The sequence below is a fragment of the Coregonus lavaretus genome, assembly GCF_964263955.1.
Source record: "Coregonus lavaretus genome assembly, chromosome: 5".
Lineage (NCBI taxonomy): Eukaryota > Metazoa > Chordata > Actinopteri > Salmoniformes > Salmonidae > Coregonus > Coregonus lavaretus.
In genome coordinates, this window is record NC_139992.1 from 54733473 (window position 1) to 54749724 (window position 16252).

General features: G+C 44.0%; 1 protein-coding gene across 1 annotated transcript in view; it reads right to left on the minus strand.

Annotated features, from left to right (window-relative positions):
- Positions 1-16252, minus strand: part of LOC311129789 (fibroblast growth factor 14-like) — a gene marked incomplete at both ends in the record, with an annotated part of 292560 nt that overhangs the window by 74191 nt on the left and 202117 nt on the right. Inside the window, 2 exons of the mRNA XM_084162234.1 lie at positions 5603-5706; positions 9848-9958. Coding sequence (XP_084018360.1) covers positions 5603-5706; positions 9848-9958 — 215 coding nt within the window. The remainder of the gene's footprint in view (positions 1-5602; positions 5707-9847; positions 9959-16252) is intronic.

Here is a 16252-nt window from a genome sequence, read left to right on the forward strand (position 1 = left end):
TCCACTCCTCTCCTCTTTTGACCTCACCCTCTCACCGTCCCCCCCTACTCACAAGGCAGGCAATACGCTTGACCTCATCTTTACTAGATGCTGTTCTTCTACTAATCTAACTGCAACTCCCCTCCAAGTCTCCGACCACTACTTTGTATCCTTTTCTCTCTACCTCTCCTCCAACACTACTCACTCTGCCCCTACTCAGATGGTAATGCGCCGTCGCAACCTTCTCTCTCTCTCTCCCACTACTCTCTCCTCTTCCATCCTATCATCTCTTCCCTCTGCTCAATCCTTCTCCCTTCAATCTCCTGATTCTGCCTCCTCAACCCTCCTCTCCTCCCTTTCTGCATCCTTTGACTCTCTATGTCCCCTATCCTCCCGGCCGGCTCGGTCCTCCCCTCCTGCTTCGTGGCTTGACGACTCATTGCGAGCTCACAGAACAGGGCTCCGGGCAGCCGAGCGGAAATGGAGGAAAACTAGACTCCCTGCGGACCTGGCATCTTTTCACTCCCTCCTCTCTACATTTTCTTCATCTATTTCTGCTGCTAAAGCCACTTTCTACCACTCTAAATTCCAAGCATCTGCCTCTAACCCTAGGAAGCTCTCTGCCACCTTCTCCTCCCTGCTGAATCCCCCCCCCCCCCTCTCTCTGTGGATGACTTCGCCAACCATTTTGAAAAGAAGGTTGACGACATCCGATCCTTGTTTGTTAAGTCAAATGACACTGCTGGTCCTGCTCACACTGCCCTACCCTATGCTTTGACTTCTTTCTCCCCTCTCTCTCCAGATGAAATCTTGCGACTTGTGACGGCCAGCCGCCCAACAACTTGCCCGCTTGACCCTATCCCCTCCTCTCTTCTCTAGACCATCTCCGGTGACCTTCTCCCTTACCTCACCTCGCTCATCAACTCGGCTCATGACCGCTGGCTATGTCCCTTCCGTCTTCAAGAGAGCGAGAGTTGCACCCCTTCTCAAAAAACCAACACTTGATCCCTCTGATGTCAACAACTACAGACCAGTATCCCTTCTTTCTTTTCTCTCCAAAACTCTTGAGCGTGCCGTCTTTAGCCAACTCTCTTGCTATCTCTCTCAGAATGACCTTCTTGATCCAAACCAGTCAGGTTTCAAGACTGGTCATTCAACTGAGACTGCTCTTCTCTGTGTCACGGAGGCTCTCCGCACTGCTAAAGCTAACTCTCTCTCCTCTGCTCTTGTCCTTCTAGACCTGTCTGCTGCCTTTGATACTGTGAACCATCAGATCCTCCTCTCCACCCTCTCCGAGTTGGGCATCTCCTGCGCGGCTCACTTTTGGATTGCATCCTACCTGACCGGTCGCTCCTACCAAGTGGCGTGGCGAGAATCTGTCTCCGCACCACGTGCTCTCACCACTGGTGTCCCCCAGGGCTCAGTTCTAGGCCCTCTCCTATTCTCGCTATACACCAAGTCACTTGGCTCTGTCATATCCTCACATGGCCTCTCGTATCATTGCTACGCAGACGACACACAACTAATCTTCTCCTTTCCCCCTTCTGATAACCAGGTGGCGAATCGCATCTCTGCATGTCTGGCAGACATATCAGAGTGGATGACGGATCACCACCTCAAGCTGAACCTCGGCAAGACGGAGCTACTCTTCCTCCCGGGGAAGGACTGCCCGTTCCATGATCTCGCCATCACGGTTGACAACTCCGTTGTGTCCTCCTCCCAGAGTGCGAAGAGCCTTGGCATGACCCTGGACAACACCCTGTCATTCTCCGCTAACATCAAGGCGGTGACCCGATCCTGTAGGTTCATGCTCTACAACATTCGGAGAGTACGACCCTGCCTTACACAGGAAGCGGCACAGGTCCTAATCCAGGCACTTGTCATCTCCCGTCTGGATTACTGCAACTCGCTGTTGGCTGGGCTTCCTGCCTGTGCCATTAAACCCCTACAACTCATCCAGAATGCCGCAGCCCGTCTGGTGTTCAACCTTCCCAAGTTCTCTCACGTCACCCCGCTCCTCCGCACACTCCACTGGCTTCCAGTTGAAGCTCTTATCTGCTACAAGACCATGGTTCTTGCCTACGGAGCTATGAGGGGAACGGCACCTCTGTACCTTCAGGCTCTGATCAGTCCCTACACCCAAACGAGGGCATTGCGTTCATCCACCTCTGGCCTGCTGGCCCCCCTACCTCTGCGGAAGCACAGTTCCCACTCAGCCCAGTCAAGCTCAGTCTGTTCGCTGCTCTGGCACCCCAATGGTGGAACAAGCTCCCTCACGACGCCAGGACAGCGGAGTCACTCACCACCTTCCGGAGACACTTGAAACCCCACCTCTTTAAGGAATACCTGGGATAGGATAAAGTAATCCTTCTACCCCCCCTTACGCCACCCCCCCAAAAAATAAAAAAATATATTGTAAAGTGGTTATCCCACTGGCTATAAGGTGAATGCACCAATTTGTAAGTCGCTCTGGATAAGAGCGTCTGCTAAATGACGTAAATGTAAAAAAAACTTACAGCACCCGATGTCACAGGAAGGCCAAAAAGATAATCAAGGACAACTACCACCCGAGCCACTGCCTGTTCACGCTGCTGTCATCTAGAAGGCGAGGTCAGTACAGGTACATCAAAGCTGGGACCGAGAGACTGAAAAACAGCTTCTATCTCAAGGACATCAGACTGTTAAACAGCCATCACTAGTACAGAGAGGCTGCTGCCTACATACAGGCTTGAAAATCACTGGCCACTTTAATAAATGGAACACTAGTCACTTTAATAATGCCACTTTAATAATGTTTACATATCTTGCATTTCCCATCTCATATGTATATACTGTATTCTATACTATCTATTGCATCTTAGCCTATGCCGCTCTGACAATGACATCCATATATTTATATATTCTCATTCCAATCCTAGATTTGTGTGTATTAGATATTTGTTGTGGAACTGTTAGATATTATTTGCTAGATGTTGCTGCACTGTCGGAACTAGAAGCACAAGCATTTTGCTACACTCACAATAACATCTGCTAACCATGTGTATGTGACTAATACATTTGTTTTGATTTGATATGTAAATGATTTGCTGTATATAGATAAACCACAATTGTGTTTCAATCAATTTCATTTCCCCAAGTAATCACCAAAGCATTTGGCTCTTTGGACCAGATTTACTTAGCATTTGCACAAGATGCAAAGATTTGTTTTGCCAAACAGAAAAAACAATGTTAAAATATGACACTGTCTTCACTGACACATCATACTGTATTCCTTCTCTTAACCTTTATTTTACTTTATTTTGTTCTGTCTTCAATGTTTAATTCCAATTTAGAAAAAAACATGCACACATTTTGCATCTAAAATAAAATATATGCAATACAGTAATATTTAAATATGTTATTCTACACAGTATGATGAACTGTTCATCAATTTCCATTTTCCAACATTTATTGTTTTTCTTGATGCATGGACTGGAAATATCTAGTTGATGTGATTCTGGAGGTATTTGATGTGATTAATATCAATCTATATGCATGAAACCGTGTGTAATGGGATTTCTCACCTTCTCTGCAGAGCAATTAGCCTTGATATACTGTAGTACATTTTCTCAACACCAACATTGCTCTGCTGCAAAAAGTGTTAACTCTGATGCCGAAAACTAAGAGAAGGTCGACATCTTCCCTTTAGAATAAACAGTGGGATTTTATATTGTTTGTTTATGTGTATTTATGTGTGTGTGTGTGTGTGTGTGTGTGTGTGTGTGTGTGTGTGTGTGTGTGCGTCTCTAAAATGCATAATGTGATATGATAACAAAGGTGTCAAGGCTGGACAGTGCCTTCGGAAAGTATTCAGAACCCTTACATTTTTCCACATTTTGTTACGTTACAGCCTTATTCTAAAATTGATTAAATAAATAGAAAATCTCAGCAATCTACACAAAATATCCCATAACGACAAGCGAAAACAGGTTTTTAGAAATAGCTGCAAATGTATAAAAATTTAAAAAACAGTAATAACTTATTTACATAAGTATTCAGACCCTTTGCTATGAGACTCGAAATTTATCTCAGGTACATCCTGTTTCCATTGATCATCCTTGAGATGTTTCTACAACTTGATTGGAGTACACCTGTGGTAAATTCAATTGATTGGAAATTATTTGGAAAGGCACAGACCTGTCTATATAAGGTCCCACAGTTGACAGTGATTTTCCGAGCAAAAACCAAGCCATGAGGTCGAAATAATTGTCTGTAGAGCTCCAAGACAGGATTGTATCGAGGCACAGATCTGGGGAAGGGTACCAGAATATTTCTGCAGCATTGAAGGTCCCCAAGAACACAGTGGCCTCCATCATTCTTAAATGGAAGAAGTTTGGAACCACCAAGACACTTCCTAGAGCTGGCCGCCCGGCCAAACTGAGCAATCGGAGATGAGAACCTTGGTCAAGGAGGTGACCAAGAACCCAATGGTCACTCTGACAGAGCTCTAGAGTTCCTCTGTGGAGATGGGAGAACCTTCCAGAAACGCAAACCCTCTCTGCAGCACTACCAATCAGGCCTATATGGTAGTGTGGCCAAAAGGAAGCCACTCCTCAGTAAAAGGCACATGACAACCTGCTTGGAGTTTGCCAAAAGGCACCTAAAGACTCTCAGACCATGAGAAACAAGATTCTCTGGTCTGATGAAATCAAGATTGGACTCTTTGGCCTGAATACCAAGCGTCACATCTGGAGGAAACCTGGCACCATCCCTACGGTGAAGCATGGTGGTGGCAGCATCATGCTGTGGGGATGTTTTTCAGCAGCAGGGACTGGGAGACTAGTCAGGATCGAGGCAAAGATGAACGGAGCAAAGTACAGAGAGCTCCTTGATGAAAACCTGCTCTAAAGCGTACCTCAGACTGGGGCGAAAGTTTACCTTCCAACAGGACAATGACCCTAAGCACACAGCCAAGACAATGCAGGAGTGGCTTCGAGACAAGTCTCTGAATGTCCTTGAGTGGCCCAGCCAGAGCCCGGACTTGAACCCGATCTAAAATCTCTGGAGAGACCTGAAAATAGCTGTGCAGCGACGCTTCCCATCCAACCTGACAGAGCTTGAGAGGATCTGCAGAGAAAAATGGGAGAAACTCCCCAAATACAGGTGTGCCAAGCTTGTAGTGTCATATCCAAGAAGACTCGAGGCTGTAATCACTGTCAAAGGTGCTTCAACAAAGTACTGAGTAAAGGGTCTGAATACCTATGTAAATGTGATATTTTCATTTAATATTTTTAATAAATCTGCAAAACTTTCGAAAAAACTGTTTTGCTTTGTCATTATGGGGTATTGTGTGTAGATTGATACGGTATATATATATTTTTTTAAATCAATTTTAGAATAAGGCTGTAACGTAACAAAAAGTGGAAAAAGTCAAGGGATCTGAATACTTTCCGAATGCACTGTAATGTGTATTGACTGTTTCTTGAATTATTATTTGCATGACCTGTCTGTGTCATGCCTTTATGCCTTAAATGTTGCACAAGCTGAAAATACAGTTGTTAGACTAGAAATTAGACTAATATAATCGAATTGAATAGAATAGAACAGAACATAATAAAATGGAATAGAATAGACTGTTACTCACTGATGTGTACAGATGGCCCTCCCCGTTCATGGCGATGTATAACCCTGTCTTCACGGACTGAATCGCAACAACTCGGAGACCCACAGGAATTAAGTTGAACAAAGCTGGAAGACAGAAAGATGGAAAGATGGGCAGAGAGTCAGAGACAGGCAGAGATAGAGACAGATATACATACAGACAGACAGACAGATAGACAGATTGTGCATTGCAAATTACAAAGTAAACTGTTGCAAATTACAAGCACAATTAACCCTTCACTAAGCCCCGCACCCTTGGTTACTGTTGCTACCTCTGTTAACATTTTCCCAAGAAGCCCAATTCCCCATTCAAACCACTGGAGAAAACCCCTCACAATGATCTCAAACAGTGTTTTCAATACAGAATTAAATTAAACACAGATTACCCCTTGCTGATCAGGAGACTCTCGGGTATGTTGTGGTGGACTGTCGTTACAATTGCTTTACAGGAACCTGGTAAAATTAAGTTTGTAGTGTGGCTAGCCACTGAATGCACTGTCAGCATGCAGTCAAAGCTACTAACCACATTTGGAGCTAACTAGTGGTCTCAAATCGTATCCTGATGTCGACAGCAGATGAATGTTATATTCATAATATTGCTAATTTAGCTAACTAACATACATTTGGAGAAAACGTGTTAGCTATATTACCTTGCTAGCTAGCGTTAGCAAAATGTTCAATGGAGGTCAATTAGAGCTAGTAGTGCTGAGCGATTAGTGCTTTTTGAGGTCGGTGCAGTTTCCGTTAAAAAAAACCCCAATAATCCCGGTTTTTGATTTTGGTCAATGTTTTTTTTACTTTAAATGCATTATGAAATAATGACATTTAAAAAAAAGTTTCCCTCAGCCATCATCTGCCTTTTTCCTGACACTGACAGTGTGTTGAATGCTGTAACAACACAGAATAAAACAATTAATAAGAGCCCCGTGATGGTAGCGAATTCCCATTGCTGCTTATCATTTATTAACCATCATTTAAGCACATTCATTACTTTACTTTAATAGCATATTTCAGTTGTGTATATAACTTTGATTTTCTTATGACTTTATTATTTTCATTCCTTAAGTCATCATCTCATCTCTGCTCAGGCTGTAGCAACCAGCCATCCAGACAACCATCTCACGTTATCGCTGTGCTCCCCATTGAACGAGTCATTATATTTAGCTAGGCTAGTAGTAGCTAGCTGGCTGCCTAAATAATTTTACTAGTTCTTCAAAGTAGATAAGGCATACTTTCAAGACTGCTTATTACCAACTACTTCAACTATCAATCAGGTAGAGATACCTCGCGAACTGTCTCTATCCCTCTCGTCGTTGTGTTGTGTCATTCCTCTCTCTTGTGGTCTCATATGGTCTGTGTGTGTATCCGCCTCTGTCCATGGCCGGAAAGAACAGACGCAATGGATTCTATCTAGAGAAAAGGCGTGTTGAGCTCACGAAACAAAAATCTAATAATTGGAATTCAAGTAATTGAACCGACGTTGGTCAATAAGTTGATTAATAACCCCCCCAAAATTAAGATATTTTGGTTAATCGCTCAGCACTAAGAGCTAGCTAACCAGCTAGCAAACAATGCAACAAAAGTATAATTTTGAATTAGAAAAATACTCCTAAAGGCCTACAGTTTTTGCTATTGCCCTCATTGGCTTCCATGCATTTGAAATGAGAGCTTCAGACTCAAGTTTGTTTAGCGTCAATTGCTATCCAATGGAGCTCTGCGATTGGTTGCCCAAAATTCTGGGACGGGCTTAGCGAAGTGTCAATTAGGTGCAGTTTGTGATATGCCTGCCATATAGCCACATCATCAACACATCATAAAGGCCCGTTGCAATCCTGAGCGCAGTACTACCGACAATACACCTTTCAAAGGAAATGTACACTTGAGCTGACATCTACAGCGTTTACCATAAATGCGATCTCCGTAAATGTCAGGGAACTTGTCAGTAGTGCAGTGCCCAGCGCTGCAATGTGCCTTGGAATGAATCCCAGCCTAGGTATTTATTGTATAAAGTAGTGATTCTGCACTACATGCTTATGGCACTGTGTGGACATGACCAGCCTAGCATGGTCCTGGCCACAACGATGGACCTGGGAAGTAGCACTGGAAAAACTGGAGTCCTTTTTGGCTGTAGAACACACGTTGGCCATGTTAGGTAATGGCCATTGTACTGTTTCTACTGGTTGAGAAATAACAGGGCTAGCCTTGGCGGCGACACTAAGCATCCGCATCCCAAAAGGCACCCTATTCCCTACATAGTACAATATTTTTGCCCTATATATTTTTCAGCCGTATAGGCCCTGGTCAAAAGTTGTGCCAATATATAGGGAATAGGGTGCCATTTGGGATGCAGCCAGTGTGTGTATGGCTGATTTAGATGCACAGTAATAAGCTCTCCTGACCATTTGAGGGAATTGGTATTGGCGTGGATGTACAGTAGGTAGCGCAGAGCGAGGGATGTGAGACATTTGTATGGACACTGGGTTTTTGAGGCATTGAGCCAATATGGATAGGGATTTCGGCTGATGCTGTGTTGTGCAAATGTTGTTACTGTGTTAAGAACATGTCAGCTGTCTATTTTTTTCTCTCTCTCCATCTTTCAATACATCGCTGAAAGATCTATGAGGTCCGACTGAACATTCTACTCAATGCTTTATCAATTGGTGCTGATGAAGATTTAGTCTAAAGTGCATTTTGGTGACTTGGAAAATCAATGGCATTTCTAAAGGAGCCAAACAATTAATAGGAAAACCTTTTGTCATCATTGTGATGTCGTCATATTGACTAGATGTAGTAACGTAGCTAGCTACGCAAAGGACTTTAGCTAATTAACGTTAGCATTGCTAGGTATTTTTGACTAACTTTGCTAGTCAATTACAACATTGCCATCTATCTAAGTATCTCAGTATGAAAATGTATGCACTCACTAACTGTAAGTCGCTCTGGATAAGTGCGTCTGCTAAATGACTAAAATGTAAAATCTAAAGTAAATCTGACGATATCATAATGATGACAAAGTTGTTTCCCACTAATTATTTGCCTACGTTAGCAATGTTATCGTATTTCCAAGACAATGTAGTGTAATTTAGACAACATCATCATTAACACCTGTTTAGAATGAATGGGCAAACCTAAATATTTGGTCCTCAGTCCTCAGTGAACGTTCATAACAATAGCATGACTGTGAAACCCATGAAGAGTTTATATTGTTTCTTAGTTTCTGAATGAGATAAAATATGGATGGATTCTTTGGCCCACCTGACTATTGATCTCACCATCATTACTTTAGTAATATAACATATTCACGTATTGCATTACATTTCATACCATATTATTTATGATATCTATCATGTGTTTATCATGTGTGTGTATAGTACTAGGTGTGTGTGTAGGTGCCCCTTGTATATCCATAAACAAGTGTCTATTGGTCTATGGAAGTGACACGTATCATCTCTGCTCCTAGTGACAGACACAGAGACAAAGCAGTGTCAAGCTAGAGTTAGCGCCACATACTGAAATCAAATTAACCAGCTAGCCTGGAGCGCTAAGGAAGCAGTACCAGCGAAGAGCTAAGAATACTCTCTTCTCTCTAGCTAGCCCACTGTTTCTTGGACCACTTTCCATCTCAGAGAGAAGAACCCATCTGCTTTCTGTGATAGTCATTTGAGATAAGTGCCAGTACAAAAAAAGCAATATAATACAGGTGAGGTTGGGAGACTAAATCAATGTGTTGACAAGCTAAACATTTTGATTTTATAGAATGTCATCATAGATAGATAAAATTATAGATTTATCAACCTCAACCCCATGTAAACAATTTACCATTATGTATCTTAAATCATACATTATATGTATCAAAAAATATCTTAATTTGCTGATTATGAGACACCACAGTAGCTGTGACCCAATATCTATACTTGCATACTACTTAGAATGGAGTATTGGCCATGCATACTAAACAGTTTCACAGTAATGTATGCAAAGTGACAACTTGTTGACCCTGTAGCGCAGTGGTTCACAACCTTTTTCGGTTGCTGTACCACCAACTGAATTTTGCTCTGCCCGGAGTACCCCTGAAGTACCCCCTCATGTGCATTTTACCAGTAGGCCTATGGTCTCATGAGTCTTCTCAAGTACCCCTTGCGGATAGGCCAAGTACCCCCAGGGGTCCTAGTACCCCTGGTTGGGGACAACTGCTGTAGCAGGATAGATGAAGAGACTGTATACTCACAGGAGTTACTGCTGTCATCCTTGGTCCCATCAAGAGAACCATCTGGGTTCATTTGCAAGTAGTATCCCTGCCTGCAATATAACCTGGTCACTATACCCTTGAGCTGTGGATCTGAAACAGAGAGAGAGAGAGGGAAGCAGGGAGAGAGAGCGAGAGAGAGAGAGAGAGAGAGAGAGAGAGAGAGAGAGAGAGAGAGAGAGAGAGAGAGAGAGAGAGAGAGAGAGAGAGAGAGAGAGAGGTTAACAACAGTACACAAATAGTTAGACCAGCTCAAGATAATTAATATTTTCAACTGAAGGAGAGAGAAGAGGACTCTCCCACACAAATGCTGCACCAAAGAAACACTTCATATATACATAGACATAGACCAAACATTCAAATCTCTATATGAACTGTAATATACTGTAAATGTAGAGAAGAGAGGTAAAGGATTGCAGAGTAAAGAGCAACCAATCCATTCTTATTTGGAAATTGTTTGATTATATTGTTTCATAATCCACTGTTTGTGTCTGTTTGAAAACAGTTCCATAAAACAAAGTGCCTAACTCTTTATGATTGTTTTATGACCATTGTGAATTTTCAGAGGCAAATCATGTAGCCAAAATGTACTGCATATAAGCCATGCCTTACTCAGAATGGCCCAATCAAATGTGCCTAAATTCATGTGAAAGTCGGTCTGATAGCAAACTCAACAGCACCCTCTTCAGTTCTCTTCCCTGAGAGGGGAATTAATGGTTAATGTTGCACTGTAAATTCATCACAAGGTTGTCATGTGAATTGGGGGATAAGATGGCCTATATTGTCTTAATAGAGCAAAGACTGCAGTTTAAAGTCTATTTTATCATTCATAATTACAGATAAGAGTTCAAGCGAATGTTCAAGTCCAAGCTCAGGTGGGAAACAAATTAATTTTCAACACAGAATAATTTAACTGAAACAACTGTCTTAGCTCCTGTAGTTAACCGTGGATGTTTGAGTGAGATGTTGGTATTGGAACAGGCATTCAACTTTTAAGAGCCGCTTCCACCCACCACATTGGGAGGTCTTGCCGTGAAGTCTTAATACATGTACATTTTCCACAGAAGAACAATTGCATCCACTAAGAAATAAACATAATGCATTAATCTATGTACAACACTGTAGCATGTGTGTGTGCCGCCTGTGTGTGTGTGTTTCATCTGTGTGTGTATGTGTGCCGCCTGTGTGTGTGGATGTGTGTGTGTGTGTGTGTGTGTGGTCTACCCTAGGGCCTAATGCCTTCCACATTAGCCTTATTGTAGAGACAGCTATCAGGCCAGATTTGATTCTCGCTAAGCCCTGAGGAGATGAATAATCACCTGCGCCCTGTGTATGTGTGTGTGTGTATACGTTTATGTGAGTATGAGTAAAAAATGTAGAATTGCGGGGTCTGTGTGCTATGTGTCACGCTCTGGCTCCGGGACTTTGTATTATTGAGCCAGGGTGTGTTCATTTTTGTTGTGTTTGGGGATTAGTTGGGTTGTTATTGGTTGTTTCATTGTTTGGTCCAGTGACTCCCAATCAGTGGTAACGAGTGTCAGCTGTCGGCTCGTTATCTCTGATTGGGAGCCATATTTATACTGTCATTGTTCACCTTGGGGTTGTGGGTTTTTGTTCTATGTTCAGTCGTTGTCACTGAGGACTTCATGATCGTGTTTTGTTTTGTATTCTCGTGTATAACATTAAAGTCAATATGTTCGCTACCAACGCTGCGCTTTGGTCCTACTTCATAGACGATCGTGACAGAAAAACCCACCACAACGAGACCAAGCAGCGTTTCCAGGAGTTGGATGACGAGTGGTGGAGACAGAAGAGCGAAGGTTGGGAGAGGACTATAGAGGCCTGGTCCACCGAGAGGAGAGACCCCCAGAAAATTTTTAGGGGGGGGCTCACGACGTCGGGGCAGCAGGAGTACGGGTTAGAGGAGTGCAGTAGGTTGGCAGAAAAGGCCGCCAAGTTAAGGGGGCCACTGGTCACGAAGGGGAAGGAAGGTGTGGAGGCACGGCGAAGGGTACTGGGGTGTGTTACCAGTCCGGTCCGGCCCGTTCCTGATCCCCGTGTAGGGCCAGGGGTGTGTGTCCTCAGTGCGGTCCTGTCTGTTCCTGTTCCTGGCATGGAGCCTGTGGTGCGCGCCGCCAGCCCGACTCGGTCTGTTCCTGCTCCCCGCACCAAGTCTGTGGTGCGTTTCGTCAGCCCTGTCCGGCCCGTCCCTGCTCCCCGCACCAAGCCAATGGTGCGCGTCGCCAGCCCAGCCCGGCCTGTCCCTGCTCTACGCACCAAGCCAAAGGGGTGCGTCGCCAGCCCAGCCCGGCCGGTTCCTGCTCCACGCATCAAAACTACGGTGTGCGTCGCCGGCCCAACCCGGACTGTTCCTGCCACTCGCACCAGGCTAAGGGTGCGAGTCGTCAACCTGGGTCAGCTCGTTCCGGCTACTCGCACCAAACCAAGGGGGCGAGTCGTCAACCTGGTTCAGCCTATTCCTGCTACGCGCACCAAGCCAGGGAGGCGAGTCGTCAGCCTGAGGAGGTCCGTTCCGGCTCCACGCACCAAGCCGAGGATGCGTATCGTCAGCCAGGTCCGGTCCGTCCCTGCCTCACGCGCCAAGCTAGGGGTGCGCGTCATCAGTCCGGATCCAGCCAGCTGGGTGGGATCGGACCGGGGCCATTACGGGGGGATGGATGTAGGATGGTGGTCAAGCCCGGAGCCAGAGCCGGAGCCGCCTCCGAGGAGCAACACCCACCCAGCCCTCCCCTATTTGGGTTCTTTGAGGCGCGGTCGCAGTCCGCGCCTTTAGGGGGGGGTACTGTCACGCTCTGGCTCCGGGACTTTGTATTATTGAGCCAGGGTGTGTTCATTTTTGTTGTGTTTGGGGATTAGTTGGGTTGTTATTGGTTGTTTCATTGTTTGGTCCAGTGACTCCCAATCAGTGGTAACGAGTGTCAGCTGTCGGCTCGTTATCTCTGATTGGGAGCCATATTTAAACTGTCATTGTTCACCTTGGGGTTGTGGGTTTTTGTTCTATGTTCAGTCGTTGTCACTGAGGACTTCATGATCGTGTTTTGTTTTGTATTCTCGTGTATAACATTAAAGTCAATATGTTCGCTACCAACGCTGCGCTTTGGTCCTACTTCATAGACGATCGTGACACTATGCCAATGCGTAGCAGGTGCTTTTATCCAAAGTGACAACAGTGAGCACACATTTTTGTATGTGACCCCAGTGGGAATCGAACCCACAACTCTGGTGTTGCCAGTTCCACACAGGACCACTACAATACAATACTGTAAAATACAATATATGATTACAATACAGATGGAAGGTGTATGTTTGCCATCCCAATGAGAGTACCATCCTCCTTCAGGTAATGGACGAGGCATGCAATGACATAAATCCAGACCTATGTCAGGCTTTTATTCTCCATGACAGAAGGTTTTTACCCAGGTGCATGAACAATGAGGACATTTACTGCGATGTCGATGAGAACCTATGCTCAAGACAGGCTTGATGCAAACTAGTGCCTACTAAACATTTGTTTCATTTGGGTACACTGCTTCTAATCCCCGAGCCGACTAGGTGAAAAATCTGCCGATGTGCCCTTGAGCAAGGCACTTAACCCTAATTGCTCCTGTAAGTCGCTCTGGATAAGAGCGTCTGCTAAATGACTAAAAAATAAATACAAAAATAAAATTACAGTTCACCTATGTTGAAATTATATCTGAACAATACATTTATTTTTTGCATCAAGGATTCTGAGTGATCACACTGCTGTTTTCGACTCTCCCTCTCTCTCGCTCTCTTTCTCTACCGCACCTGCTGTCTCTACCTCTGAATGCTCGGCTATGAAAAGCCAACTGACATACTCCTGAGGTGCTGACCTGTTGCACACTCTACAAACACTGTGATTATTAACTGACCCTGCTGGTCATCTATGAACGTTTGAACATCTTGAAGAACAATCTGGCCTTAATGGCCATGTACTCTTATAATCTCCACCCGGCACAGCCAGAAGAGGACTGGCCACCCCTCAGAGCATGGTTCCTCTCTAGGTTTCTTCCTAGGTTCCTGCCTTTCTAGGGAGTTTTTCCTAGCCACCGTTAGGGGTGGACGATATTAACAAAAATTAATATCACGATATTTTCCACTGTCCGGACGATAACGATATATCACGATATACTGTAAAAAAATGTTTTAACATTTTATGAGCCCTTCAAAGTTAATAAATGACTAAATATTGCTTTTAACCTTATAGAAACAGAAAGGGGGCATTGCACATTTTTAAAATTATTATTTGTTTTACTTCTGTGGTAAACCTGTGCAAACATGAAACATAAACAAAGGTATATGAGTTAAATAAATATGCAGTAACATTTTCTAAAAAAATATTTTTTATAAAGTAGTCAGGATGTAAACTTTTTCCTGCCAAATATAAGAAGTGCAGTCTTTTTTCAGCATAACACCGGTCATTATGAATTCAAGTTGTAAAACTTTTCAAATTAACTTCAAGCATTAACCAGACAGTCTGTATGTTTCTCAGTTCAGCATGTAACAATTCACTGCCTCCCTCTTCACAAGTTCCGTGCCAGGAACCAGCCTATTGACAGTTTCTGGCTTCAAAGTTGCCCTGTGGCATGTGACCACATTGCCCCCAGTGCTAAATGCTCTCTTAGAGGGCGAACTTGTGGCAGGGATGCATAAGTATTTATTTGTCAGACAACTAAATTGTGGGAAGTTGGATGCGTGAACTCGCCACAACTCCAAAGGATCAGCCTGCTGTGATCATCAGAGTGTAGCTCTTGCTCGATGACCTGTCTCTGGGTTCTTAAGGCAGGTGCACTATTGGTTTTCTTAAAGAAGCTCCCAAGGCTCTTCTTGGACATCTTTGCTGATTGTGGAGCAGTGGCAGCTTCTTTCTCTCTCTCACTCTGGTCCTCTTCAAAAGAGAAGTCTCCCACGGCTGTGTTCCCTACCAGGAGGGCTTCTGTCTCGGAGGCAGCTCTCACCTTCACCTCCACCAGCTTCTCAGTGGTCATGTAGGTGGTCTTGAACCTTGGGTCCAGAAAGGTAGCCATGGTGAGCAGCTCATCTGTTTCAGGGTAAGTGTATTTGTCATTCAGGTAATTGAGGATCCTTATCTTAATCTCTCCGGTCAGTTTGGCTTCGCCCTCATATGATTTCAGAACTTCCGTCTTGAACAAATGGAGGACCGGCTTCAGATAGGACACACTCACGTATGTCTCTCCTGACAGGGCATATGTGGAATCCTGGAGGGGCTTAAGTGCTGCAGTGATAGATTCAAACACCTCAATGTCTTGCCAGGAGGGTGCAAGGTGACGTGTTTTTTTGTCTGCTGCCAGGATTTGTGTGATGGCCTTCTCCTGCTCCAGGACTCTTTCCATCATCTGCAGTCGAGATCCCTGCCTTGTCGGGGATTCCGTGATGAGCTTGTGGAGGGGCAGGCTCAGTTTATCCTGTGCACTTGTCAGGGCCTTCTGCTTCTTCCAACTATAGGAAAATGTGCTGACCACTTTCTTGCACACTCCTGTGGCCCGGGAAACCCGAGGTTTGTTTTGGACACTCCTCTCTGCAAAATAAAAAGGTGAAAAATAATTACATATGAATCACAATTATTCAATAGAAATAACATAGCATCTGCTGTAATTACAACAATTTACAGCATGGACACTGGATATGATTACAAATGTAATCCATCTATAGATTTACAAACAACTGTTCTGATTAAGAGAGTTGTGTTGCTTTAGAAAACGGGTTCATTTATTGGGTAGGCTATTATTGAAAGAGAGAGGATAGATTCATATATTGAAACCATAGGCTAATGTATCAATTATAAATAAAAGCAATGTAATCCATGTAATGTTTGGATATTGCACACATTTACAAATTACAAATATTCTAGATTTGCATAGCTGTATATATCCGGCTTAACGTATAAGAAGGATCAGGCAGTGTTGTCAGCTCTTAACTTTAAACAGAGGAGATAAGGAATACAACAGTTATTCTGCATTTTATGTTGTTGTTTTTAAGTGACGTTATATTTATACCTAGCTCTATGTGTTTTGGACGTTGAAACTTACCAATAGCAATGTATAGCCCGTGTCTGAAACACCCTAGTCTTGTCCATTTGTTCAGCTCCAATGATTTGACCATGTTCGATCCGCTGTCGGTAGTCATACATACGTGACGGGACTCTTTCAAGCCCCAGGATGAAAGTGCCTCCCTCCGCCCAGCTGCAATTATTTCTCCGTTGTGGTCATCTGGGAAATAAGAGGTCTGAAGGCATTTGCTTTGCAGCTTCCAGTTGTTGTCAATGTAATGAATCGTGAGGCTAATGTATGGCTCTGTGGCCGGCTTGACCATAAGTCGGCAGTG